This window comes from Gorilla gorilla, chromosome 19 (genome assembly GCF_029281585.2).
Source record: "Gorilla gorilla gorilla isolate KB3781 chromosome 19, NHGRI_mGorGor1-v2.1_pri, whole genome shotgun sequence".
NCBI lineage: Eukaryota > Metazoa > Chordata > Mammalia > Primates > Hominidae > Gorilla > Gorilla gorilla.
In genome coordinates this window covers 111,876,567-111,904,562 of record NC_073243.2, presented here as the reverse complement: position 1 = coordinate 111,904,562, position 27,996 = coordinate 111,876,567, and the positions used below count along the sequence as shown (strand labels likewise).

Here is a 27,996-nt window from a genome sequence, read left to right as displayed (position 1 = left end):
GGATGAAACGGCAGCTGTTTTATGTGCATTTTATTCATTCGGCATTTTTTTAGTCCTTGTTGAGTCTCAGGCCCTGCGCCAGTGCTGGGGACGCATTCAGGAGAAAACGATGCAGACATCAGTGCTGTCCCAGAGCTGGCGTCTGAACATGTGTGATGTGCGGTGTGTGCGTGTGCAGGCAGCTGAACGTGACCATGAGAACCCCGTAAACTCTGCGGGGCATGGAGGGGACCGGTGCTTTGCAGGTGCACAGAGCTGGGGTTGGGGGTGGCCCAGGTCTTTGGGGGCAGTTTTATGCAGGACGTATGGATGGCTGGAGCTGAATAGCGAGTGGGGGAGGCCGCATGGCCGCAGTGAGGTCTGGCTGACAATAGAGCAGGGCCTGGGTCATGGCTCATGGTCTGGTCAGGTCAACGGACACCCTAGTCATGGCTCAGAGGCTTCAGCAGGGCCCCGTGGGGAGGGTGTGGGGACAAGGTCTCCCTGAAGGCCGAGGGAAGCAGCTTATTCCCCGGAGCCAGTGGCTCTTGTCCTTTACCCGTTTCTTGCTGCACTTGTTTGCTCTTTTAGATCAATTTGCAGGAGTTCAGTTTTTATTCTGGATAGCAATTTTCTTGTCAGTTACAGATGTTGACAATGTTTTCCCTCAGTCTGTGGCTTGGCTTTTCACTTAAGGATTTAAAAATTATATCCCACAAGAGTTTAAAATTTTAGTATAGCAACTTTTCTATTTTATTCTTTATGGCTTATGCATTTTGCATCTTAGGAAAATAACTATCTTCGACAGTGGCTTTTGACCAAAAACCCATGTTGTTTGATATTCATATCCCCACACCAGCTTCTCGGGCCTGGCTGACCCACGTGTGAAAAGCCTCCAGTTCTAATCGTTGTTTGATGCTTTAGATGTTCGCCTATGAATGTTTCACTGTTTCTAATCCACTTACTTGTGTCCTCATTACTGATACATTTGAACACAGGGTCCTCCTCATCTTCTCCTTGCCTGCAGTCTCTGTGGTGTTGCCTGCATTTCCTCTCTTCCTGTTTCTATTTTTGCAGTGGCTAACCTTAATGTGGGCATTTAACAAGGTCTAAGCAGGAGCTAAGCACGGTCTCTATTCTCCCAGAGCAGGGTCAGGACTGTGGGCGCTTCAGTGCCCTCCCCTCCCTCCCCCTCGAGTTTGCTCCTGTCAAGGTGGAGGAGGATCCCTCTAGCAATGACCCTGGGTTGGCTTCCGCCGAGGGCTGAGTTTAGGAACAGTCTCCAGGCTGTTGCTGTTTCGCTAGTCCACCCTTTCACTGAGGATGCATCCCTCGCACATCTGTGCTTCACATGGGAGTCGCCGTCCACCTCCCGCCTGCTGGGAGCCTTAGCTTCGTCATCTGTCCTGCTTCAGTGTAAAACCCAACCCCTGGGCCGCAGAACTTGCACCCTACCCACCCACCTGCCTGCTGTAGGACGGCAAGCATCTCTGCTTCTGATTCGCGTCCTCTCCCCTTCCCACATTTGTCCCTGGTCACGTCCTTGCCTGTTCGTGAATCCACTTGTGCAATCGACATGATGCTTGCACTCAGCAGTGCTCCTGGGTGTTCACAGAATGTGGTCTGCCAAAAACAGAAGTCAAGAAACTTTTTTTTTTTTTTTGAGACAGCTTCTCCCTCTATCACCCAGGCTGGAGTGTAGTGGTGCCATCTCAGTTCACTGCAACCTCCACCTCCCGAGTTCAAGCCATTCTCCTGCCTCAGCCTCCCAGGGAGCTGAGATTACAGGCATGCACCACCATGCCTGGCTAATTTTTGTGGGTTTTTTTTGGTAGAGATGGGGTTCCTACCAAAAAGACCATGTTGCCCAGGCTGGTCTCAAACTCCTGGGCTCAAGGGATCTGCCCATCTCAGCCTCCCAAAGTGCTGGGATTACAGTTAGGAGCCACTGCGCCCAGCCAATAAATACCTTTTTTTTTTTGAGACGGAGCCTCGCTCTGTTGCCCAGGCTGGAGTACAGTGGTGCGATCTTGGCTCACTGCAAGCTCCGCCTCCCAGGTTCACGCCATTCTCCTGCCTCAGCCTCCCAAGTAGCTGGGACTCCAGGGGCCCACCACCACGCCTGCCTAGTTTTTTTGTATTTTTTTTTTAGTAGAGACGGGGTTTCACCATGTTAGCCAGGATGGTCTTGATCTCCTGACCTCATGATCTACCTGCCTTGGCCTCCCAAAGTGCTGGGATTACAGGCGTGAGCCACGGCGCCCCGCCAAGAAAGACTTAATCAATGTTTTGTTAAGAAGTTACTAGACAGTCCTCCATCCAAATTCACTACCAGACATTGATATAATAGTATGAGTCTTTAGTTCACAATACTCAATGTTACTATATTTTGAAGAGTCCTAAAAGCTTTGGCAATTTTGGCAATTTTTTCTTCATTAGTTTCAAAATTTCTTTACAGTCATAATTTCTAACACAATTTTAACTTTTTTACTTTTTTTCATTGCTCAACTTGTTGCTAGATTTTCAGAAATTACAAGGAAAAACTGAAATCATAGAGCCGGTGTCAGTGTCAACATCAGCAGGGCACAGGGCAGGGCTCCCTGTCGGAGTGGCAATGGGGGCTCCCGCAAGCTCCATCTCCTTCCTGTGTGCCCCTGCCCCATGCTGCTGCCACTTCCCTGGTCTCTGCTGGCTTCCCTGCCACCTTCCAGACCCTTCCTTTCGTGTGGCTAATTTTCAGGAGGGGCAGGGGCACAACTTAGCAGCTCCAACCTATGAAAGACTTTCTTGTCAGTTGGTGTGTCAAAGCCAGCATCCTTTATCAAACAGACAAACCCTGAACGCTCGTGGTTTAGCACGTACTTCTTCCTCCAGGTGAAGCCAACTGCTGGCCATGGGCCTCTCCTCCAGGCAGCGACTCAGGACCGGCCCTCTGCAGTGCGGCCCAGTGACCCACATTCATTCTCCAAGACCTGGGCTGCTGGGCCCCTGAGGGGCCCCGGAAACATCCGGTGGCCACCCATCCCACTGGCATTGTTCCCACGTGGGTGCCAATGACTGCACTCCTGGAGGGGCTAAGTTCGTGTTTGGGTCCAGGAGGTACCCAAAGCCGCTTGTCTGCTGGTGGCAGGTATGACAGACGTTTGATTCCCAACCTTCTCCGCTTTGGTTTCTTCGTTTACTGAATGCCCGGCGCCCACCTCAGTCCGCGGGAAACGAGGGACGCCCCTGCCACACTGCAGTGCGGCCGACGAGGCCAACATAAAGACATCAGGCATCAGCAGAGGAGGGAGACAGCGGCTCTGGGGCTGTCTTCTCTCCGGAGGTTGGGAAGGGAAAAGAGAGAAAATGCACGCAGTCACGCTCGGCGGAGGCGTCCAGGACTGCGCCGGCCCTGGGGAAGGGCGCACGCGGTGGTGCCAGGGGCAGCGAGAGGGTCTGAGTTGGGGGGGCTGGGACGGACAAGGAGCCCCCCCACCCCGGCGGTTACCCTGTCCTGCTGGGGAGCGGCCATGGGGCAGGTCCCCGAGCTGAAGTCGCTCGGCCGGGAGACGAGTACCCGCCCCGCGGGAGGGCCCGGACCCGTGCTTCCGGCGCCGTTGCCGGAAGCGGAAGTGCCCGCGCGCTGTCCACTTCCGGCCGGGACCCCGGAGGCGGAGGCGGCGGCGGCGGAGGCGGCGGCGGCGGAGGCGGCGGCGGCGGAGGCGGCGGCGGCGGAGGCGGCGGCGGCGGAGGCGGCGGCGGCGGAGGCGGCGGCGGCGTAGCCGTAGAGGGTGAGTCGGTGGCAGGTCCTGAAGGCCGGCGGGTCCTTGGGCGGTGGTCGCCGTCTTTTATCCTTGCTCTCCCTGTCTCTGGCTTCCGCGGGGGCGCGTAGGGGGAGGCCGGACCGGGACCTGGAGGGCGGGGAGGCCGTTCCGGACCCCGTGGAGTATCCCGCTCGTGCGAGTGTCCTCGGCGCAGGTGTCCCCTCGGCGCAGGTGTCCTCCCCGGCACATGTGTGCCCCCCAGGCGCAGGTGTCCCCTTGGCACCTGTGTCCCCACAGGCACAAGGTCCTTCCTGGTGCAGGTGTCCTCTTAACAGTGTCTTCCCCCCCTACGCCCCAGGCGCTGGTGTCCTTCCTGGCACAGGTGTACCCCCTCGGAGCAGGTGTCCCTCCTTGGGGCAGATGTCCCAACAGGCACAAGTGTCCTTCCTGGCGAAGGTGTGCCCTCGGCGCAGGTGTTCTCCAAGGTGCAGGTGTCCCCTCAAGCACAGGTGTCCCCCCCAGGCACAAGTGTACTTCCTGGTGCAGGTGTCCCCTTGACGGTGTCCCCCCCAGGCGCAGTTGTCCTTCCTGGCGCAGGTGTCCCCCCTCGGACCAGGTGTCCCTCCTCGGAGCAGGTGTCCTTCTGGGCACAAGCGTCCTTCGTGACCTTTAGGAAGCTTTCAAGATGCAGGTGTCCTCCAAGGTGCAGGTGTCCCTCCAGCAGAGTGTCCCCTCCGTGAGGTGCCTCCCAGCACAGGTGTTCCCCTCGGCGCAGGAGTCCCCCTGGTGAGGGGTCCCTCCTGGCGGAGGTGTCTGCCCGGCAGAGGTGTCTCCCTGGCGCAGGTGTCCCCCTGGGTGCTGATGTTCCCCTCAGTAGGGTGTCCCCCCGCTCGGTGGAGAGGCTCACAGCGGAGCCAGCGCCAGGGGGAGGCAGTCAGGAAGGCCCTGGTAGGGGCTGGATCTGGGTCTCTGTTTATGGTCTCTGAGTTCCTCTTTGGCTTCTGTGACCCAAAATCTTTAGTCTTCAGGCTGGGATGGAAGCCTCTGAGGTGTGTTTTTTAACTCCAGATTTTCCCTTTTTCCACATGAGTAGCTTTGTTCTGACTGCAAGGCGAGCTCTGCTTCACAGCTCTCCACTCACATCGCCTTGGCTTCCACCCACAGCGCGACAGACTTCACTCCAGCCTTAAGATGGGCGCAGCCACCTCACCGCGTGCCCCAGCAGAGCGGCTAGGTGATGGGCGCAGCCACCTCACCGCGTGCCCCAGCAGAGCGGCTGGGTGGTGGGCGCAGCCACCTCACCGTGTGCCCCAGCAGAGCGGCTGGGGGTCCACTTTTTGGGTTATTATCCAGCCCTATAATCAAAATCATACAGGCTTTAATGTCAATGGAAATGCTGATGATAATGTCCAAACAAAATAAGAAAACAAAAGTGTGCACCTACAAGGTCATATAAGCAGTGGAATCTTAGCTTTAAAAGAAACTCAAAGGGAAAAAACTGGAAGGAAACAAGCCCTGTTGGAGGGAGTTGCCCGAGTGTCGAGATTTAAGGGGAGTTGTCCTTGCGCGGCGGGATTTAAGGGGAGTTGCCCCTGAGTGGTGGGATATAGCGGGGGTTACCCCTGAGTGGTGAGATTTACGGGAAGTTGTCCCTGGATTGTGAGATTTAAGGGGAGTTGCCCCTGAGTGTCGGGATTTAAGGGGAGTTGTCCCTGGGTGGCGGGATTTAAGGGAAGTTGCCCCTGGGTAGCAAGATTTAAGAGGAGTTGCCCATAGATGATGGGATCTAAGGGGAGTTGCCTCTGGCATCTTTGTATTTTTGTCCTGTCCAGATTTTCTACGTTGGTATGCCAAATTTCATAATCAGAAAATAAAGAGAAAGGAAAGGTTGCAATGTAGGTCCAGATGAAAAAGGAGAAGAGAGGTGTCTGAAAGCATGTGGGCATGGAGAATGAAAAATTCCAGGAGAAGGTGAATCTTTTTAATATTCATGAAGATGAAAATCAGACAGCTGAAGTCAAGGGGAACAGGTGTATCGGATTCCCACATTGACCGATGCTCACCAAGCAGCTGTGTTAGCTCCCCGAGGAGGACGATGGTGGAGGGAGCATGGAAGGCAGGCTTGCCTGGCATCTGAGCATCTGTGGTCTGCACGGGACCTGCATAAAGGAGGGAAGCATAATGTTTTCTAGGACAGTTAAAAAAGGGGGAAATGGGGTTTTGGATACCCAAGACAATAATGACTTTTTCTTTTTTTTTTTTTTTTTTTGAGACAGAGTCTCGCTCTGTCGCCCAGGCTGGAGTGCAGTGGCGCGATCTCGGCTGACTGCAAGCTCCGCCTCCGGGGTTCACGCCAGTCTCCTGCCTCAGCCTCCGGAGTAGCTGGGACTACAGGCACCCACCAACATGCCCAGCTAATTTTTTTGTGTGTATTTTTAGTAGATACAGGGTTTCACCATGTTAGCCAGGATGGTCTCAATCTCCTGACCTCGTGATCCACCCACCTTGGCCTCCCAAAGTGCTGGGATTACAGGCGTGAGCCACTGGGCCTGGCTGACTATTGTCACTTTTATAGGGTGGGAATTGTGGGGCTTGTGCTGGGCCTCCAGCTGTGGTACCTGGTCGGGGGAGTTGTCCACGCTGTATTTGTCTTCACTGAGGATCCTGGTGCAGCTGCCCACAGGCCTGGCCAAGGTGCTGGGGGAAAGCTCCTGAAATGAGAAACCAGCCCTGTCTTGGGGAGAGATATGCCTTTGAGGCTGACATCTACATGGTGGGTGGTCTGGGACCCACATCTAGAATCTTCCCAATGTGCATGTCTCTCATGCCTGTGAAACGCCCTTGCTCTCCCCTTAAAGGTATAACTTCTCCATGTTTGTGTTTGTTTATCTTATCAAGGAGTTCCTCATCCTAGTTCAGCTTTCTTTGAGGTTTCCTGGATTAATGATCTCAGAGGCTTTCCTTGTAGCTCCACTGTGATCACCTGATAGTTTGGGGGAGGTTTTGTACCTAACGTTTCTGCCACCCTAACAACTCCTGCAGTGCACAGAGAACACCCCTAGCATGAACAGTGTGAGGATTCCACCAGCTTTTTCACCATGAAGGAGACAGACCGGGAGGCCGTTGCGACAGCAGTGCAAAGGGTTGCTGGGATGCTCCAGCGCCCGGACCAGCTGGACAAGGTGGAGCAGTATCGCAGGAGAGAAGCGCGGAAGAAGGCCTCCGTGGAGGCCAGATTGAAGGTGAGGCCACCTGCCCCACTCCCAGGATCTGTCTTGGGCTTCAGGTTCTTGCTTGACATCACCATGATGATTTTGCTAAACTAGCCTTTATGGTAATGTGCAAGGAGGCAGAGCTGGACTTTCTTGAGCAGTTACTTTCAGCAGTGTATTACCACTCAGTAGCTTTGCTTAGAAGACAGTGGGAATGGTGAAAACACCAAAGGAACAACCTTTTAAACACCCTGAGGCTGGGTGTGGTGACTCATGCCTGTAATCCCAGCACCTCTGGGAGGCCGAGGCAGGCGGATCACCTGAGGTCAGGAGTTCAAGACCAGCCTGGTCAACATGGTGAAACCCTATCTCGATGAAAATACAAAAATTAGCCAGGCATGATGGTTGACGCCTGTAATCCCAGCTACTTGGGAGGCTGAGGCAAGAGAATCGCTTGAACCCAGGAGGCAGAGGTTGCGGTGAGCCGAGATCGTGCCATTGCACTCCAGCCTGGGCAACAGAGTGAGACTCTGTCTCAAAAAGAAAAAAAAAAAACACAGAAACAAAAACAACACCCTGAAAGTGTCTATTAAGTTTTTAAACAATACTGAAGGAAGGAGAAGTAGTCTTATTTAAAGCTCTTCTACAGAGCACCACTATAGGGCATTTTGTTCGATTGTTTTAACTCACATTTGACAGAGAGCGGATCTGAAGCTCAGGTGCCGATTCTGTCCTGTGGGTCAGCCGTCCTGGGGCCAAGTGTGGTCCTGGCTGAACAGCAGGAACTCCCCCGCCCCAAGCTAGTGAAGTCCTGACCGTTCTCTCTGCCTAGATAAGACCTTTTAGGAACCTAGGATGCCTGGGAGAGCATGGGTGACATCCTTCTGAAGGTACCATAGCAGGCCATGGCCCAGGGCAGACCCGTGGTAGTGTCCAGGATCACCAGGTGTGAGGCTAGATGAGGAGTGTCCTGACCTTTTCTCATCAAGGCTTTAAAATGCATCATTGTTCTGTTCCCAGGCAGCAATGAAAAAAAAGTTACATTGTGAATCAATTAAATCCTTGTTGATTTTATTTTCTTTTCTGGGTATTGACTGTTTCCTGCTAGTCAGTGGCTCTTTCCTGAACTTGACCCTCCTGGGGAAGATTTGTTCTTCAGGAGGCAGCGCATGGCTATCATTGGCTCTGCTCACCCATGTGGCGTCTCTCTTTAGGCCGCCATCCAGTCACAGTTGGACGGGGTGCGCACAGGCCTCAGCCAGCTCCACAACGCCCTGAATGACGTCAAAGACATCCAGCAGTCGCTGGCAGACGTCAGCAAGGACTGGAGGCAGAGCATCAACACCATCGAGAGCCTCAAGGACGTCAAAGATGCCGTGGTGCAGCACAGCCAGCTCGCCGCAGCCGTGGAGAACCTCAAGAACATCTTCTCAGGTACCAGCCAGACGCCGAGGCCTTGCCCACGCTCACACTGTCTTTGCATGACTCATTGAGTGCTCTGTGTGCAGTGTGCTTTGCAGCCCGCACTGTAGACTTGGAGACGGTAAGTGTGATTCTTGTCTGCTCAGCGTCTTTTTTTGAACGTGGATGGAAGTGATCAGCTGAGCATGTAAAGGCTAGGAGAAGGCTTGTAGTTCAGTGTCAGGACAGAGGCCCAGAAGCGGGTTGCCCAGCAAATGCAGTGTGGAGGGATTCCCTGGCTGAGTGTCATTCCCTTGCTTGCGATGTGGCTGTTAGACTCTGTGAGTGCAGAAGAATGAAGACGCCGTGGCCCATGCTTAAAAGGAGCTGCAGGAGAAGCCACCCCGTGCATGGGACAGAGCAAGCAGATCCCAGAGCAGAAGGGTTGAGGCGAGCAGCAGCTCCCAGGCGGGAGGAGAAGCGTGTGTGCACAGGCCAGGGCAGAGGCGGGGCTGAGCGCCGTGGGGGAGTGACCCTTTCAGTCTTCTCCCTGAGTGCCTCAGTTAGAAGGATGCCAAGGGCCCTGTAACCTGTCCCTGAACGGTGCCAGCTGGCCCTGGGTAGTGGCTCCCAGCATTTGTGTTCACAGTCTCCTCCTGCTTGCTGTGACAGGAGCTGCTTCCACAGCCTCGTCCCTCCCCTTGGTCCCCGCTCTGTGTCAAGGTCAGCAGCATCCTTCAAGTCCCCAATTCAGAAGCCTTGCAGGGTCTGATTCCTTCCCTTTCTTTGTTCCTGTCTGGCCTCTTGGCAAGTTCTTCCTGTTCCTCTACCAAACGTCTCTGCCCTGATGTCTGTATGACACTTCCACATCCCCAGCCGTCACGTGCCCCAGCTCACCCTCCACACTGGCTGTGCTGCGTCGTCTGTGATGCTGCTGGGCTCCTGAGGCCACGTGTGAATTGGCGCGGTTCTCCCCAGCTGCCCACAGCGCACCTTGGTAATCCGTGTCCCGTCCACCCTGTCCTCTCTGCCCTCCTCTCGTGCTTGCGGCTGCAGCATTGCCGAGCACCTTGTCCCGTTGATTTGTGTGTGCCCTTCTTCCAGGGCATGATCCGTAGGGCCACATGTGTGGCTGCAGTCCGTGTCCCTTTGTGCATGCCCAACACAAATACCACTGTGCTGCCAACCTAGAAAGCAGCTCTTCTTGGTGACTGTGGGCCGCCTGGAACGGGAATAAAGTCCTCTCGACGGAGTCTCCTTGGTGATGCTCAGCTGGCAGCTTTCTAGTTAATTTCCTCTTATTTCGTATTGGCTGGCTACATTTCCTTCTGGTCTTTTAAACTAATGCCTAATGACCAAAAAGGTGCATTACTGGAATTAGTTTATCCACAGCAGTTGAAAATAATTTCCTTTCCTTGGTGAACAAATGAGCCTGCGTGGTATGCATGTTTTTTGTTACAGATAAATTTTCATTGAGAAGATTGGTTTGCTTCCCTTCAGACTCGTGTCATTGCCTATAACTCAGCAATGCTGTGTATACAGCTCCCCTCCCCCGTTTTTTCTTGTGCTAAAATGCACATGTACAGTTTGCCGTCTTAACCATTTTTAAGTGCACAGTTGGGGACTATTAAGAACATTCATATTGTTGTGCAGCCATTTCCACATCCGTCTTCAGAACTCTTTTCATCTTGCAGACATGAAAATCTGTACCCATTAAACACTGACTTCGCACCCTCTGCCCCAGCTCCTGGTCACCACCATTCTGCCTTCTGTCTCTGTGAATTGGATGACTCTGAAGACCTCATAGAAGTGGCATCACACATTATCTGTCTTTCTGTGACATGCTTATTTCACTCAGCATGATGTCCTCAGGGGTCTTCTATGCTGTGGTATTGTAGAATTTCCTTCACTTTTAAGGCTGAATAATATTCCATTGTATGGATGGACCACATTTTGCTTATCCGTTTGTCTGTTGGTGGACATTTGAATTGCTTCCACGTTTTAGCTATTGTGAATAATGCTGTAGTGAACATGGGTGTACAGATGTTTTACTTTTATTTCTTTCTGGTATGTACACACAAGTGTAATTGCTGGACCATGTGGTAATTTATGTTTAAATCTTTGAGCAGCTGCCAGACTGTTTCCTCCGGTGGCTGCAGCATTTTCCACCATGAGTGTGCGAGGTTTCTGATTCGTCTGCATTGTCATTCTTCTCTTAAGTTTTTAAAAATATCCCTTATGGCTGGGTGCGGTGGCTCACGCCTGTCATCCCAGCACTTTGGGAGGCTGAGGTGGGCAGATCATGAGGTCAGGAGTTTGAGACCAGCCCAGCCAACATGGTGAAACCCCGTCTCTACTAAAAATATAAAAATTAGCCGGGCGTGGTGGCAGGCGCCTGTAATCCCAGCTACTCAGGAGGCTGAGGCAGGAGAATCACTTGAACCCAGGAGGCAGAGGTCACAGTGAGCCGAGATCGCACCACTGCACTCCAGCCAGGGGGACAAGAGCGAGACTTCATCTCAAAAACAAAACAAAACAAAACAAAACAAAAGTCCCTTATGTTTCCTTTTTTGCCCCATTAATTGTTTAAGAGTATGTTGTTTAATTTCCACAAATTGGTGAATTTTACAGTTTTCCTTCTGATACTGATTTCTAATGTCATCTGTTGAGTTTGGAGAAGATACTTTGTATGATATTTATCTTTTAAAAACCTGAGTCTTAATTTGAGGCCTAATCCATGGTCTTTCCTGAAGACTGTCCCATGTGCACGTGAGAATAGTGTGTGTTCTGTTGTTGGGTGTTCTTTCTGTGTCTGTTCAGTCTGGTTGGTTGGTTGCATTGTTCAAGTGCTCTCTTTCCTTGTTTAGCTTCTGTCTGCTTGTTCTGTCCATTATTGAGAGAGAGATATTGAAGCCTCCGACTATTACAGAACTGAATGTTTCTCCCTTCAGTTCTATCCATTTTTGCTTCATGTATTTTGACGGTCTGTTAGTAAATGCAGAAATATTTATAATTGCTACATCTTCTTGCTGAACCTTCTATTAATACATTATGGCCTTCTTTGTGACTAGTTTTTTTTTTTAATTTAAAGTATATTTCATATTTATTAGTATAACCACTCTTGTTCTCTTTTGGTTATTATTTATATGGAATATCTTTTTCCACCCTTTTACTTTCAACCTATTTGTGTCTTGGGCTCTAAGGTCAGTCTCTGGTGAACACATAGAGTTGAATCATGTTTTATTTTTTAAATCTATTTTGTCCACCTCTTTTGATTGAAGATTTTAATTTTGCCCACCTCTTTTGATTGAAGATTTTAATTAATTTTGCCTACCTCTTTTGATGGAAGAGCTTACATTTAAGTGATTACTGATAAGAAGGGACTTCTGTCATTTTGCTGTTTGTTTTCTATATGCCATATAACATTTTTGTCTCTTATTTCTGCATTTTTTGTGTGTGCTTTTGATTATTTTGGTAGTAAACATTTTAATTCCCTTGTTTCTTTTGCGTATATTCTATAGCTGTTTTCTTTGTGCGTACCATAAAGATTACACTTAACATCTAACATTATCTCACTTCAGTTTGAATTTATATCAACTTAACTTCAATTACACACAAAAACTGTCCCTATATGGCTTCATCTCCACTCCCTTTGGGTTGTTCATTTCACAAAATTACATCTTTATACATCGTGTGTCCAAAATCATAGACTAATAATTGTTTTTTAATGCATTCATTTTTAAAAATTAGGTAGAAAACAATGTGGAGTTAGAATCCAAAGTTACAGTATTAGTAGCTTTTAGACTATTTTTTAATGTATTAGTTTCTTTTTTATTTGTCCCTTTTAACCAGAAAAAATATTAGTCTCTTAAGTCACGTAGAAAACAGAGTGATGAGTTAAAAACTGAAGTGTTAATAATACTAGATTTTACGATTGTCCATGAATTTACCTTTTTTGAGGTCTTTGCTTCTTCACGTGGCTTCCAGTTGCTCTCTAGCATTCTTTCTTCTCAACCAGTGGGACTCTATTTAAGCATTTCTTGCAGGGCAGATCTTGTGGTAACAAGGTTTTCAGCTTTTGTTTATCTGGGGATGTCTTAATATCGCTCTCACTTTTGAATGACCATTTTGCTAGATTTAAGGTTCTTGGTTGACAGTATTTTTCTTTTAGCACTTTGAATATGTCATCCCACTGCCTCTGGCCTCCAAAGTTTCTGGTGAGAAATCTGATCTGCTCATAATCTTATTTTGGAGCCCTTGTTTCTGACAAGTTGCTGCTTTCAAAATTCTTTCAAAAGTTTGATTAAGTTGTATCTTAGTGTGGACCTCTGAGTTCCTCTTGCTTGGAGGTCATTGAGCTTCTTGGATCTTCATATTCATGTCTTTCATCAAATGTGGGGAGTTTTCACCTATTATTTCTTCAAATAATGTCTTGCCCATTTCTCTCTTCTCCTTCTAAAAGTCCCACTAAGCATATGTTGGCCTGCTTGATGATGTCCACAAGGTCCCTGAGGCTCTGTTCACTTTTCTTCAATCTTTTTTCTTTCTCTTCCGGATACTTGATATTTCCCATTGTCCTGTCTTCACATTCACTGATTCTTTCTTGCGCCTGTGCAGATCTGCCTTTGAATCCCTTTAGTGAATTTTTCATTTCATTTATTGTACTTTTCAGCTTCATATTTTCTGTTTGGTTTCCTTTTGGATTTTCTGTCTCATTATTAGTATTTCCATTTTGCTTATACGTTTCTTTCTTCACATCTTTAAGTTCCTTACACATCTTTAAATAGTTGTTTTAAAGTCTTTTTCTAGTAGATCTGCCATCAGATCTTTTACAGGGACAGTTTCTTATGTTTTCCTTTGAATGGGCCATACTTTCTTCTTTCTTTTGGTGCCTTGTGATGTTTTTGTTGTTGAAAAATGGACACTTGAATCGAATAATGTGATAACTCTGGAAATCAGATCCCCTTCCCAGGTTGATGATTCTTGTTTTTGGTTGTTGTAGGCTCTCTGTGCCAAGGCACAGCCTGAGGTGTGAACTTCAAGGTCGTGTCAAGTCTTTTCTGAGCCTATGCCTTTGCCTGGGCATGCATTGGCCACTTCTGAATTTTTCCTATAAATGCAGTTACTTTTGAATGTCTTTATTCATAAATATCTGGCTTTCAAGAAGGGGAACAGATGAAGGGGGTGGTGAAGACATTGGCCCTTTAAATTCCCTGGAGCTGTGTGGGGGTGAGGAGGGACCTGTGAACAGGGGAAGATGCAACAGTGGCCACTTACCTCTTCGCACCTCTGTGGTCAGAAGCAGCAGTCAGTGGTCTGAGTACAGATCTCTGGTGTGGAGGACAGGGTTCTTTTTGCCCAGCCAGGCTGCAGGCTGTGTGCAGGCAGCTCTAGGAACACATCAGCACATGCACAGCTGCCTGCGGGGCGGGAGGTGGGGCCTCGGTAGCCACTGCCCAGCTGAGAGCTGCAAATGACCACAGTTAACCACAGTTTACCATTTATGCCTTCAATAGACTCCAGAGTTCCAAAGATAGTTACCTCAGACACATCCTGCCATTGCAGTTGTTGTTAGCTAGGGAGATGTGGCTTCCTGCTCTGCCGTGTTCCCAGAACACCGCATGCAGGCAGCCTTTTATGTGGTGGTGGTTGTTTATGTTGTGTCTTGTGCCTTCTCCCTAGTGCCTGAGATTGTGAGGGAGACCCAGGACCTAATTGAACAAGGGGCACTCCTGCAAGCCCACCGGAAGCTGATGGACCTGGAGTGCTCCCGGGACGGGCTGATGTACGAGCAGTACCGCATGGACAGTGGGAACACGCGTGACATGACCCTCATCCATGGCTACTTTGGCAGCACGCAGGGGCTCTCTGATGAGCTGGCTAAGCAGCTGTGGATGGTGCTGCAGAGGTCACTGGTCACTGTCCGCCGTGACCCCACCTTGCTGGTCTCAGTTGTCAGGATCATTGAAAGGGAAGAGAAAATTGACAGGCGCATACTTGACCGGAAAAAGCAAACTGGCTTTGTTCCTCCTGGGAGGCCCAAGAATTGGAAGGAGAAAATGTTCACCATCTTGGAGAGGACTGTGACCACCAGAATTGAGGGCACACAGGCAGATACCAGAGAGTCTGACAAGATGTGGCTTGTCCGCCACCTGGAAATTATAAGGAAGTACGTCCTGGATGACCTCATTGTCGCAAAAAACCTGATGGTTCAGTGCTTTCCTCCCCACTATGAGATCTTTAAGAACCTCCTGAACATGTACCACCAAGCCCTGAGCACGCGGATGCAGGACCTCGCATCGGAAGACCTGGAAGCCAATGAGATCGTGAGCCTCTTGACGTGGGTCTTAAACACCTACACAAGGTAAAGCTAACCTGGCGCCTGTGTTGTCTCTTAGGTAGAAGCCGTGTGTGAGAGGGGCCGGCAGCCGCTTGCTGGAGAGCCGACCTCAGGGTGTTGCTCTGGGCAGGTGCTCCGAGCCCACAGCCTTGGTTTCCAGCCCAGGGGTGTCTTCTTTCTGGTCTGCCTGCTGGTGCCCAGCCTCTGGTGTTTGTGCTTGGGAGGGATCTCTGCTCTTGGCCTCCAGCCCCTGTTGAGCTTGACAGGGTGCAGCTCCGGGCTGGGCCTGTTTCCTGTGCTCACCGTGTGCTGACTTGCTTCCTTGCAGTGACACCCTGAGGCAGGTGTGTTGTTACCCCATTTTACAGGTGAGGACACATGGTCCCAGGCGGGGCTGGGACTGGCACATGGCCACCCCACTGGGGAGGAGACCACCACATCACCTCCCTGGCTTCCAGCATCCCGGGTTTGATTTCTCTTCACCAATATCCTATAGCAGTGAGTCTTTCAAAAATAAACAGTTACAAGTGTAGATAGTTCGAGGAAACTCCATCATCCTTTTTGTATCCTAGTACGAGGCTTTGTCACTTCACTTAAGGGACCATGAACCGCTCTGCTGTGCATGGATTAATTTGAAGTAGTGTTGAAAAATGGTGCAGTGGTGGGGGTATTCTGAAATTCTTTAAGATTAGGTAGCCGAAATGAAAATTCATTTCAATTTTCCATGGTTTCATGGTTAGAAAATAATATTAAGTAATGTATTGGAATTTCTTCTTCTTTTTTTTTTATTTTTTTCGCCCATCTTGTCACTGCAGTGGAGAAATTGAATAAACTTTTTTTTTTTTTTTTTTTTTTTAGCAGTAAGGCATATTTTTTTATGTGCTTTGTTTACTGGTATCTGCTTATAGAGAATTTGCATTTCAATACAGAAGGACAGAAGAGAAAGGAAGCGCCCCCTGCAGAGAGAGAATGGTCACCGTGGCGCTCTGTGCAATGGTGGCTCTCTGTGCAACCGTGGCTCTCTGTGCAACTGTGGCTCTCTGTGCACAGCCCTGGACTCACCTCCCCCTGGCTGCCGCTCATCCTCATGGCCGCCCATTCTGTAGCCTTGACTGTGCAGGTCTCCCCTTCCGTGCCTGGTGTGTGTCAGCAGCCCATGAGGCAGGAGGCAGGGGACGATGTGCCCAGGTCACACGGCCAGTGAGTGGGAAGCTGGATTCCAGTCCCATCCCTGGGCCCTCCCGGGCCATGGCCACTAGGCTGGGCTGTGCATGTGTGCACCTTGCACAGTTTGTGTCTTGATTTTGTCTTTCCATGTTGTGAGTGTTTTTCTGTCCTTGGGGAGTCTCGTGAGTTCCATCACCCCGGCCTTTCTCAGGGGAGGTTGAAGTGCTCCACTAGAAACATTCTCACACGGAATTGAGGTTCTTGGGCAAAAATAATCCAGATTAAATAAAAGTCTTTTAAAATGTGCAGAATTTTAGGAAGTACTTTTTCACTTAGGAAGCTCTTGGATTTCTTATAGTGGACTGGCTCTTAATCATTTTATTCAGTGTTACTCTGAGAACGTATTTAGGGAACATAGCATGAGGCGTGTGAGTTGAATTTTCTGAGTGGTCAAACCTTAGACTTAAAAAAACTTTTTAATTTTAATTTTTGTGGGTACATAGTAGGTGTAACCCAGCTTCACGCCATTCTCCTGCCTCAGCCTCCCGAGTACCTGGGACTACAGGCGCATGCCACCATGCCCCGCTAATTTTTTGTATTTTTAGTAGAGATGGGGTTTCACTGTGTTAGCCAGGATGGTCTCAATCTCCTGACCTCATGATCCGCCCGTCTCGGCTTCCCAAAGTGCTGGGATTACAGGCGTGAGCCACCATGCCCGGCTGATAATAACTTTCTAATGAAAACTTTTCCTGAAATGTGGCATGTATTTCCTGTCTTCTGGACAGTAGACTGAACGTAGTTTTGCCTGTTCTTGCGGATGCGTTTTTATCAGTAATGTCCTGTATTGTACATTCCAGTCATCACCGTCTGCAGAGCATATTGATGTGGACTGCAGTGGCTTGTTTCCAAAGGACAGCACAGCTGCCCCTCCATACTCAATGGGGAGGGATTCCAGGACCCCCCTTGGCTATCAAAATCCTCCGTAGCCCAAGTCCCCTTTATAAAAGGGTATAGTGTTTGCACGTAACCTGCGTACATTCTCCTTCATGCTCTAAATCATCTCTAGATTACTTATAACACTAAATACAGTGTGAATGCTGTGGAAATAGTTGTTCTACATTTTTTGAAATTTTTATTATTTTTTATTGTTGTTTTTCCCGAATACTTTCAGTTTGTGGTTGGTTGAGTCAGTGGACGTGGCGCCCGTGGCTGTGGGGGCCGGCTGTGCTTGTCGTTTTGACTGAGTACGTTTGTTTATTCAGCGCCTCCTGTTTGCCAGGCCCTGCCTCGGCTCTGCAGGTGCAGTGAATAGAACACACGTCTTCCCCACAGGAAAGGCTCTTCCACATTTGAGCCCCAGCACCTCATGAAGCTGGGGCAGCAGGGTGAAGCTGGGGTTGGAGGGACTCAAGTGGTCTCGGAGCCAGTGGGTGATGCCACAGAGACCCCAAAGCCCTCGGCCCCTGCCCTGCACTTTCCCCTGAGCTGTGGGCCGGCTGTGACCAGGAAGTCTCCAGGGTGGTGGACATTCGTGTGTCAAGTGAAACAGTCTCGGCACACTTGGGCGTGCTCTTCTGTGTCTGTCGTGGTTTGTCACTCACATTCCTGGTTCCCCCATAGTGCTGAGATGATGAGGAACGTGGAGCTGGCCCCGGAAGTGGATGTCGGCACCCTAGAGCCATTGCTTTCTCCACACGTGGTCTCTGAGCTGCTTGACACGTACATGTCCACGCTCACTGTGAGTAGGGCTGGCCTGCGTGCCACAGACCACCGTGCTGGTTATATGAGTAACTAGGGCTTGGCAGGAGGCAGGGTGGGAAATGCCTTAGCGTTGACTTCCTAGGGTGCATTGCTCAGTTGCCCGGGCTCTGCTTCCAGGCCCTGACAGGTCCCTTTGCTAGAAGAGGAGAATGGCCCCTTCTCTGGGCCTGGATCTGAAGCTTGTCCTCTGCTGGAGACGTGAGCCTGTGCCGTACTCGGCAGGCTGGCCACGGTCCAGGACGTCTGAACCGTGTGTGGCAGCACCTGCCAGGCTCTTGGCTCTGAGTCCCAGGGTTGGGGGGGTCCGTCAAGGACCAAAGGGCGAGTCCATTTGCAGCCTGGTGACCACCAGGTGGTCTCAGAGTGAGAAGAGAAGGTCAGCAGGGTCTGCTTCTTAGACAAGGGTGCGTCCACCTAGCAAGGCAGCATTATGACCAGAAGCCGAGGTGTCCTCAGGAGCTGGGGAAGGAGCGCTGTCTTCTCTTGGGACATGAGCTGCTGTGGTTGCTGAGTCTGGGCATGGGAACAGGCCTGACCGGACCTGACTGGACCTGGTCGGCCTCATTCTCTGTGCACCTGGGATTCAGCGGCCTTGTCCTCCAGCATGAGGTGCAGCCAAAAGGGCATCTAGTTTCTTCTCCCTCTTTATCTGTACCAAGGGTTCCAGTTAAACCCCTGCGGGCTGCTGTGGTCGCTGCCTCCCATGGGGGTGGCTCCTGGGTCCCTGCTCTGGAGTCCTCATTTGAGAAAGAGGACGCTGGTACCCTGTGTCTGGTTTGTGGAGCTTATGCATGCAACTGACCAGGTAATTGGCGTGACCCTCAGGCACCTGCTCTTCTCTCTTCTCTTCTCCATGATGCTGAACTTTCTTTAGTCAAACATCATCGCCTGGCTGCGGAAAGCGCTGGAGACAGACAAGAAAGACTGGGTCAAAGAGACAGAGCCAGAAGCCGACCAGGACGGGTACTACCAGACCACACTCCCTGCCATTGTCTTCCAGGTACCACCTGCAGGGGACTGGCACAGTTCCATTTCCTAGGTGGATAGTGGGACCTGTAGGTTTTACAGAGTGACACAGATACCCGGGATCTTCATCCACAGAGTGTAGTAAAAATATTGAGAGCCCTGCCTGGTGCATCTAAGTCCTCTCCTCTCTCTGTCTCTTACTCTCTGGAGCTGCAGAAACCTGGGATGTTACTTACCAGATAGTTTTGCCCAAGGTCACTTTACTTTTCTGACCTGGTCTTTATGGGTTTGGACTACAGCCTAATTGTATGTTATTTATGTGCGACTTTCAAATGTGAGTTTGTTTGGTCGATATCCAGGATTTGTCCTAAAAAATGGCACATGATTGAGTTTAAACAGGTGGATTTTGGGAGCGTCCATTATTTTTTTTGAGACGGAGTCTCACTCTGTTGCCCAGGCTGGAGTGCGGTAGCACAATCTTGGCTTACTGCAATCTCTGTACCTCCTGGGTCAAGGCGTCCATTAGCTTTTAAAGTTGCTTTCCTGTTCATTGGTTAAGGTTCTAGGTATTAGACCGACCTGCATTTTTACCACGGATTCACTTTCCAACGCCCGAGCCTCACTAGGTGTTAGACCCGGTGTGTTCTGACCACGGACTCACTTTCCAGTGTCCGGCCGCCCTGTGTCCCATTTTTCCTGCTCTTTTTTTCTTTTGGCACATCATGTGTTTTAATTTGAGTGGCATTGCTGAGGGATGGAGCCCCGTTGTGTTAGAACCCTCACTCAGGACTCTAGTTAGGCAGGAGTGAGGGCTGGCGGGTGACATTTCTCTCTGAATGATACCGTTAGTTATTGACAGGCTAGTCCAAACCCTTTCCTTTGTTTGGAAACAGATGAGAAACTGTGAGGAGAGCTCTGTCCCCTTGCCCTTCCTCTGCCTGGGTCAGCTCCTGGCAGGGCCTGGCATACCCCAGGTCCAGATTCTTAGGAACTCTGCATCATGACAGTCATGGGGCCAGGGAGGGTGAGTCAGGTGCCTGAGGGGCGCCATCCCGGGTGGGGCCTCACTCCACACATTAAAACTCTAGTCACGTAGTGTGAGGACAGACATGGCCCCCGTGGGAGAAACCAGTTTGCCAGGAATTAAGAAATGAGTCACTTGGTACTTTCCCAGGTGAGAAAGTTGTTTTTTTTTTTTTTTAAACTAACTTTGTTATTTTTCACGTGGTTTCATTTTTTTTTTCTCTGAATTTGGACTATCCTAAATGCCAGTTAGCAGATGGAGGTTTCATATAACAGCAAACCTGCACTCTTAGTATACTCCTGTAAGATTATACCAGAATTCATAAGTTCTCTGATTTTTAGATGTTTGAACAGAATCTTCAAGTTGCTGCTCAGATAAGTGAAGATTTGAAAACAAAGGTACTAGTTTTATGTCTTCAGCAGATGAATTCTTTCCTAAGCAGGTATGTCTTTCTGCCAGTGTGCTAATGTACAAATTGAATGTTTTTAAAAATTAGAAGCAAAAATTTTTTGATCCTACTATGCCTGTTACTAAAAAGAAATTAAGCCTGTAGATTCCCCACGTGTCACTCCTGTGTTCTTCAAAAGCAAAGGGAGGGAGCGGAGCTTCTGGATCATTTTCCCCTTGAGTGGACCACACGCCCCCTTGGGCTCCCAGAGCCGACATGTTGTGACGTCCTTAGCGATGTGCCGGATGACACCAACTCTGTTGGAGTCAGGCTCCTCCCGTTGCCTGTTCTGAACTTCCTGGGGGTGGGGGTGGCGACTCCTGCCGCAGTGCCTACTTCGTAGTGGGGAGGGCGTCCTCAGCCGAGCCGGCCCTCCTCAGAAGGGTTCCAGGCAGCCATGACCTGACACGCCACCCTCCCCATGAGTTGTTGATAATTTTCAAACCTATACAGATGTGGAAAAGAGTTTAAAAAACTGTGTTCACCCGTCGTGCAGTCCAGAAGCCATCCCCTCCAAAGCCCCCTTTCCTAATCTGTTCTCCCCTGCCCATTCCGCTCTCTCTGCTGAAGTACCTTCAGGCAAACCCCGGGTGCTGTGGCATGGTATTTGCGACCCTCTCTGAAGCCACTGCAGTGCCATCAAGTCAGAGACACATGCACGGTGACTCCGTGGGGTCATCCGATGCCAAGTCTGCATTTGGGTTGTATCTCAAGTGTGTCTTTTGATAGTTGTGAATCAGATTGGACTGCATCGCATGAGGGCTTAGGGTTCCTAGGCCTCTGGTAAGCAGAACAGCCCCTTCCCTCCTTCAGCTGCTGGCTTGTAGATCTCTGTAGAGAGATGTCCCTCAGCCTCCTCCTCAGTCTACCGTCAGCTCCTGAGCCAGATGCTGGCTCTGCAGGCTTGGATCCCACTTATTGGCGAGTGTGCCTTCCACGATGTGGCACATCAGGAGACATGGCGTCCATAGGTCCTGTCCTGGTGGCTTAGGTACTACAGCCACGCCGCCCACTCAGAGTTCCCATTTGCCATCCATCGATAGGGGTCATGCCCAAGTCCCCACTGGCCGCCCATCCACAGGGGTCACAGCTGAGTCCCCACTGGCCCTCTTCCATAGAGGTCTTAGCCGAGTCCCCACTGGCCAAGTCTTAGCCAAGTTCCCATTGGCCCTCTATCCATAGAGGTCTTAGCCAAGTCCCCACTGGCCAAGTCTTAGCCAAGTCCCCATTGGCCTTCTATCCACAGAGGCATGGCCAAGTCCCTATTGGCCATCTGTCCATGGGGATCTTGGCCTGAGTTTGTTTCTTTGGAGGTCATTGTCATTTATGAGGTTAGATTATTCTGTAAAGAGACCATTCCTTGATCACCCTCAGCTTTTTGATGACCTGAACCACACTTTCGACAGAAATGCTAACTTCTTTCCCTTTAATTGCCAGCTTTCAGTGTGCTCCTTTCTTAACATCTCTTAAAAATAGAAACGGTATTTGTTGTATGATTCTTCCACTCCCATAGGTGCTTGAGCATCCCCACAGTAAGTTTAAAAATAGAGTGTGTCACTACCTCCGTTTGTTTTCTTGACATTTCAAGTGTCTGTTTTTAATTGGATGATTTCAGGGACAGTTTCTGAAAGGGACATTTTACCTGACATTTGATGATGTTCCTAACACTATGAGTTTCTAGGTGAAGTGTATAGTAAATAAAATAAATAAAATAAGATAATGCTTTCCCAGTTCCTCACAATCAACTATGTAGTACATTTTTACAATCAGAATGCTGAACCATATTTTTTTTCCTTTTTTCAGTTATTATTTTTTACCAACTCCTCAAAATTTTTATATTTTTAAATTGTTTTTAAGAAACAAGGTCGGCCAGGCACGGTGGCTCACGCCTGTAATCCCAGCACTTTGGGAGGCTGAGGTGGGTGGATCACGAGGTCAGGAGTTCGAGACCAGCCTGGCCAATATGGTGAAACCCTGTCTCTACTAAAAATACAAAAATTAGCTGGGCGTGGTGGGGCACACCTGTAGTCCCACCTGCTCGGGAGGCTGAGGCAGGAGAATCACTTGAACCCAGGAGGTGGAGGTTGCAGTGAGCCAAGGTCTCACCACTGCACTCCAGCCTGGGTGACAGAGCAAGACGCTATCTCAAAAAAAAAAAAAAAAAAAGAGAGAGACAAGGTCTGATTAGGTTACCCCGACGGGTAGCTCACTGCAACGCAGCCAGCAGCCTTTAACTCCTGGGCTCCAGTGGTCTCCCTGCCTCAGCCTCCTAATGAGCCATATTTTAAAGCCTGAGGTGAAGTTATTTTTTGATCCATTTAAAGTAATCAACCTCTCTGTCCTTCCATTAGTCTGGATCGTCTAAAGATTGTTTTATTTTTAGAGGCTCATCCAGTCAGATGTTAGTGATGTGAAATTTCAGGCCAGGCGTGACGTCAGCGTGGCATTTGAAACAGCTCCACGTTGCCCTTAATGCTGTCTGACCGAAGCCTGTCTGTCCTCAGATATAAAGATGAAGCGCAGCTGTATAAAGAAGAGCACCTGAGGAATCGGCAGCACCCTCACTGCTACGTTCAGTACATGATCGCCATCATCAACAACTGCCAGACCTTCAAGTGAGTGCGGCCGGGCGCTGTGGCGGGGGAGTGGTGGAGGCCGGCCTGCCCAGCCGCTGTGTTGAACCTGAACCCTTTCCTTGCAGGGAATCCATAGTCAGTTTAAAAAGAAAGTATTTAAAGAATGAAGTGGAAGAGGGCGTGTCTCTGAGCCAGCCCAGCATGGACGGGATTTTAGATGCCATCGCGAAGGAGGGCTGCAGCGGTTTGCTGGAGGAGGTCTTCCTGGACCTGGAGGTGGGCCTAGCTCTTTCCTCCGGCCGTTTTCCGGGCCGAAGCACGGTGCTTCCTCACTGCCCTCTGGGACACAGGCTGTGAACTGTACCGTGCGGATGCCGTCTGGGGAGCCGGGCTGTGCACTTGCATTCCAGTCAGATCGCTTAAAGCGCCTCCGTTTTTGGTGACGCTGCTTCGTATGATGCAGGGTCCTTCTTACATGCAGGTAACATCGCTTAAAGCGCCTCTGTTTTCGGTGACGCTGCTTCGTATGATGCAGGGTCCTTCTTACGCACAATTCAGTAGATTCACCCAGTAAGTATTAAAGACATCAGACAATTTAGTGGATTACAAAATAGAAACAGATATGTAGGGACCTGTCAAAAAGTCAAATTGAGAGTGCAAACACACACACATCCTCACATAGATCAGTTTCGCTTTTGAATGTAGGTACACACACAAAAATCATTAATAAAATGAATTTAATATTGTATCAAAGGCATAACCTACCATGAAATGTAGGGGTTGTTTCAGAAACATAAAGATGGCTTAACATTATTTAGAGGTATTGGCAGAAATCAGGATATATTTAAAAAATAAGACCTTGTAGGCCGGGTGTGGTGGCTTATGCCTTTAATCCCAGCACTTTGGGAGGCCGAGGTAGGCGGATCACCTGAGGTTGGGAGTTCGAGACCAGCCCGACCAACATGGAGAAACCCCATCTCTACTCAAAATACAAAATTACTTGGGTGTGGTGGTGCATACCTGTAATCCCAGCTGCTTGAGAGGCTGAGGCAGGAGAATTGCTTGAACCCGGGAGGTGGAGGTTGCAGTGAGCAGAGATCGCGCCATTGCACTCCAGCCTGGGCAACAAGAGCAAACTCCCATTTCAAAACAAAAACAACAACAAAATAATAAGACCATGGCCATCTGGTGGTCCTGCTGGAAAGGGGTTCCTGGGATGAGGGGTGGGATTGGTTGCTGATTCATCAGTGTCTGGTTGTGCAAGAGAACAGAAATGTGTGTGGAAGTGTCCCCAAAGAGGCAGACACTTGTAACTTTCGCAAATATGACTTAGAAAGCAAGAAGAAAATATTTACATTTGAAATTATTTCAAAATTTAAAAAGAATATATAGAAAAATGGGCAAAAGACATGAACGGCCACCTCACATTAAAAGCAACACCAGTGTCCTCATCGTGAAACTAGACGCCCAATCTTATCCTCGAAGCAATGAATGCTCAACAGGACCTGCTGCTCAGCAGGATGGCAGGAGCCAGAGACGTGGATGCTGTTCAGGCTTGTTGAGGGCGTGGGAAAAAGGGGCTGTTTGTATTCTGTGTGGGCCTGAACTGGGTTGGGTTTTGGAGGGCAGCTTGGAAATACAGCCATTGTAGTTTTAATTTGTAACTTTTACTGGAGTTTTAATTTGTACACTTCTATTGGAGTTTTAATTTGTATACTTTTATTGGAGTTTTAATTTTTATACTTTTATTGGTTTTAATGTGTATACTTTTTGACTGAAAAATTCAACTTTAAGGAATTTCATCAGTAGAATTATACAGATTCACTGTTGCATTATTGCAAAATGTGAAAAAAATTTAAATGTCCATCAATAGAGAATTGGGCAAATAAATACGATAAATATACGTAGCCATTAAAGGTAAAAGGTATACATGCACAGATATTTCCATCTTTAACATGTCATTTTGGGAAGCTCATCACAGAAATTGTAGTATAAATCTCCTATACTTAAAGTACACATTTGCGGATTATATAATCGAATTTTTACCTGAGTGCGCATTGCTGTTGTAATTAGAAAAGCAGTGTGACGTAGCAAAGATGCACGGAAGTGCCTCCCTCCCACACTGCACGCAGCTCTCGTGGGGCGTTGAGGTGAGGAAGTGCCTCCCTCCCACACTGCACGCAGCTCTCGTGGGGCGTTGAGGTGAGGAAGTGCCTCCCTCCCACACGCACTCGGCTCTCGTGGGACGTTGAGGTGAGGAAGTGCCTCCCTCCCACACGCACTCGGCTCTCATGGGACATTGAGGTGATGATTTCTATGATCTGTTTCTGCTTTTCAGCAACATCTGAATGAATTGATGACGAAGAAGTGGCTATTAGGGTCAAACGCTGTAGACATTATCTGTGTCACCGTGGAAGACTATTTCAACGATTTTGCCAAAATTAAAAAGCCGTATAAGAAGGTAAGAAGGTGGGACCTAGTTCCCTCATCACCTTGACGCTAGGGCTCACCTCTCACCCTGCTCAGAATTCAGCATCCAGCGAGTCCCTCCGTGAGTGAATGTTCACTTGTTGTCCCTATCAGCCCAAGGGAGGCAATAGGCTCTCCGGACGCCACCTCCCTGGGACGGGGGCTCTGGTGAGAGTGGCCGGGGCCCTGTGGCATGGCCCTCGAGGTGGAGGGAGCCATGGTTCCCGGAGAGGCCCGCGTGCCCCGTCTTAGCTCCTTGCCCTTCCACTCACTCCCTGAGGCCCCAGGGATTTCTTTCCGCTTCAGACCCTCCTTCCTGCAGGACCCAGGTTCCTCTTTCCTCCAAAGTGCCTGCCGCGTTTTCCAGATGCTGCAGTCGTTATCAAAGGACAGCAGCAGCCACTGACACCGGGCCTGTCTGTGGACCGAGTGCTCATGCGCGGCCCTGCCTCACCCGCATCTGTCCTGCTGGGGGCCGGAGCTGGCCTGGTGCGGGGGTCCAGGTCACCGTCACTGTTCCCCCACTGAGCCCCCGCTCCTCCTTTGCGGTGAGATGCCGGAGCCGTGGCGGAGCGAGGAGGAGTGGGCTCAGAGCCTCCGGGCAGCCACTGGGAGCCCCAGCCTGGGTTTAAATGGGAGTGCTCCTGGCCGCCAGAGCCGTGGAGCCTGCAGCTGACCGCGCGTGTCTCCCCAGAGGATGACGGCCGAGGCGCACCGGCGCGTGGTGGTGGAGTACCTGCGGGCGGTCATGCAGAAGCGCATTTCCTTCCGGAGCCCGGAGGAGCGCAAGGAGGGTGCCGAGAAGATGGTTCGGGAGGCAGAGCAGCTGCGCTTCCTGTTCCGGAAGCTGGCGTCCGTGAGTGCCGCGCAGGCCCCGGGGTGGAGAAGGCCTGGCGCTCCACGGCCCTGTTCAGCCTCCACCCCGGGACTCGGGCCAGTAGATGGGAGTGTGTCGTGTGTTTGTCAGGCGGGGGGAGCCCGGGTCCAGGTCCTGCCTGACCTTGTGGTTGGACACGAATGACCACAGAGGCAGACGCGCCGGCCCCGCCGCCTTCCCGAGGCCGCCCACGGCTCCCTGACGGACGCTTCCCAGTCTGTCCTGTGCTGCGAGGTGCTGGCTGCCTCCCGCGGTCTCGCCCTCACCCCAGACCCCCGGCCCTGTCACTGAGCTTTCAGAGTAGATCCTGAGGACTCAGGTGAAGAGGGAGGTTCCCAGTCAGGAAGGGGCTCAGCCAGAATCCAGCTGCTCCCAGCGCCGCGGGACAGCCGAGGGCGGCTCCTCACATTCCTGCTGCCTTCCAGGGTTTCGGGGAAGACGTGGACGGATACTGCGACACCATCGTGGCTGTGGCCGAAGTGATCAAGCTGACAGACCCTTCTCTGCTCTACCTGGAGGTCTCCACTCTGGTCAGCAAGTATCCAGACATCAGGTAAGGGATGCACGTCTGCCTTAGAATCCTGGAGTGGAGCGGCAGGTCCCTCCTCCTGTCTGGGGCCGGTGGGGCTCCTGGTTCGCAAGTTCAGCCCTGCAGCACGGCAAGGGTTCAGCTGCGGCACAGCGGGGCCCAGGCACGGGGAGCAGAGCGGCTTCCGTGCTGCCTTCCACCTGGCCCGGGCTGCAGTGTGGGTGGGTGGAGCTGGAGGGGCACACCCCGGGTGGGGACAGTGGGGTGGGGGTGGGGTGGGGGCAGGGCTGTGACAGCTTTGCTGTGTGTGGTGGGGAAGATTTGGGCTGTGGAGTGGCCTGAGTGGGGTGAGTTTAGGAAGTTTCCTCTGTGCTCATGGTGGACTTGGGAGGGCCCAAGTGCAGCTTGGACCAGACACCTTCCAAGGACGTGATTACAGGCAGTCCCCAGTACCAGGTCCAGGGAAGGGGACCCACGCACGTCCCCCCTCCACCATGCTGGCTCCAGGCCCCAGGCCAGCCTTTGCAGCCCGTCTCAGGGCACCTGCCACTTCCCCAAGGGGCCACCTCCATGGCTGCAGCCGCGTCACCTCCGTCCCATCATCTCACTGGTTAAACGTGGAAAAACGTGGTCTTGAGCTCTCCATGGTCTCCCCTCTGGTTGGGCGGGAACAAAGATTTATAAAAGCAGTGTTGAAAAATCTTTCTGCAATTGGATTGAGAAAAGACAGAGTAAGATGAAAATGCAGGCTTGTCTCCCGCTGAAAAGGGAAAGGTGCCATTTGTCTGCAGCGGTCCTCACCCCCTGCGTTCTGTCAGCTGGGGTGGTGAAGCCGTGAGTCCCTGGCAGCGTGGTGCATCACAGGGGTGCTAAGCGGGCATGGGCTGACATCTCCCCATCCCCAGGGACGACCACATCGGTGCGCTGCTGGCTGTGCGTGGGGACGCCAGCCGTGACATGAAGCAGACCATCATGGAGACCCTGGAGCAGGGCCCAGCACAGGCCAGCCCCAGCTACGTGCCCCTCTTCAAGGACATTGTGGTGCCCAGCCTGAACGTGGCCAAGCTGCTCAAGTAGCCTCCGCCGGCCTGCCCTGCTCGCCCCTCCACAGCCTCGGTCCCTGCCTTTAGAAACGCGGGACAGCCGATTGCTCTCCTTGGCCACACGTGCTCCTTTCAGCTGCACGGCCTGTCCTTAGGTGCCAGTGTGATGCACCGGGTGTGCGTCAAGTGAGCGTCCCGAGGCCACGTGCGGAGGCCCCTCATTGTGCTGTCAAAGGCCTGTGGGTGCAGGGCTGTGCCGCACAGCCTCTCTCGGGTGCTTGTTTGTTGCAGTGGTTGAAAGTGTGTGGGGCACAGAGGACGTGCACCTCCATGCCCTCCTCCTCCCTGGGCCTTCACCGCACCCCATCTGCTTAAGTGCTCGGAACCCTGTCACCTAATTAAAGTTTCTTGGCTTCCTCAGAGAAATGAAAACGCCATGCATTCTCTTTTCCAGTTAA

General features: G+C 50.8%; 2 protein-coding genes across 3 annotated transcripts; one reads left to right on the top strand and one right to left on the bottom strand.

Annotated features, from left to right (window-relative positions):
* Positions 1 to 15: 15 nt before the first annotated feature.
* Positions 16 to 3,974, bottom strand: LOC101138206 (uncharacterized). The gene is made up of 2 exons (XM_063700485.1): positions 3,867 to 3,974; positions 16 to 3,770 (listed from the first exon to the last, which is right to left on the bottom strand). The coding sequence occupies exons 1-2, from the start codon at positions 3,972 to 3,974 to the stop codon at positions 3,054 to 3,056; spliced, it is 825 nt and encodes a 274-aa protein (XP_063556555.1). The 3' UTR covers positions 16 to 3,053.
* EXOC3 (exocyst complex component 3) lies at positions 3,663 to 27,964 on the top strand. 2 transcript variants are annotated; one of them, XM_019013340.4, is made up of 14 exons: positions 3,679 to 3,752; positions 5,558 to 5,696; positions 6,768 to 6,967; positions 8,152 to 8,371; positions 14,021 to 14,702; positions 17,466 to 17,583; positions 18,481 to 18,606; positions 19,938 to 20,038; positions 22,549 to 22,659; positions 22,746 to 22,896; positions 24,959 to 25,081; positions 25,784 to 25,945; positions 26,392 to 26,519; positions 27,401 to 27,964. In XM_019013340.4, exons 3-14 carry the CDS (start codon positions 6,824 to 6,826, stop codon positions 27,570 to 27,572), a joined length of 2,238 nt encoding a protein of 745 aa, XP_018868885.1. In that variant the 5' UTR covers positions 3,679 to 3,752; positions 5,558 to 5,696; positions 6,768 to 6,823; the 3' UTR covers positions 27,573 to 27,964. The 2 variants fall into 2 exon arrangements, with proteins under 2 accessions (XP_004059148.1, XP_018868885.1); XM_004059100.5 differs by lacking the exon at positions 5,558 to 5,696 and having other exon boundaries at positions 3,663 to 3,752.
* Positions 27,965 to 27,996: the final 32 nt, after the last annotated feature.

Coding starts and splice junctions, on each gene's coding strand:
- LOC101138206 (XM_063700485.1), bottom strand. CDS start 3,974: ATGTGCCGGGGAGGACACCTGCGCCGAGGGGACACCTGCGCCGAGGAC. Junction 3,771..3,866: donor TCCCCGCCCTCCAGGTCCCG/GTCCGGCCTCCC, acceptor GCCGGCCTTCAG/GACCTGCCACCGACTCACCC.
- EXOC3 (XM_004059100.5), top strand. CDS start 6,824: ATGAAGGAGACAGACCGGGAGGCCGTTGCGACAGCAGTGCAAAGGGTT. Junction 18,607..19,937: donor TCCCTGCCATTGTCTTCCAG/GTACCACCTGCA, acceptor TCTGATTTTTAG/ATGTTTGAACAGAATCTTCA. Junction 22,660..22,745: donor AACAACTGCCAGACCTTCAA/GTGAGTGCGGCC, acceptor CTTTCCTTGCAG/GGAATCCATAGTCAGTTTAA.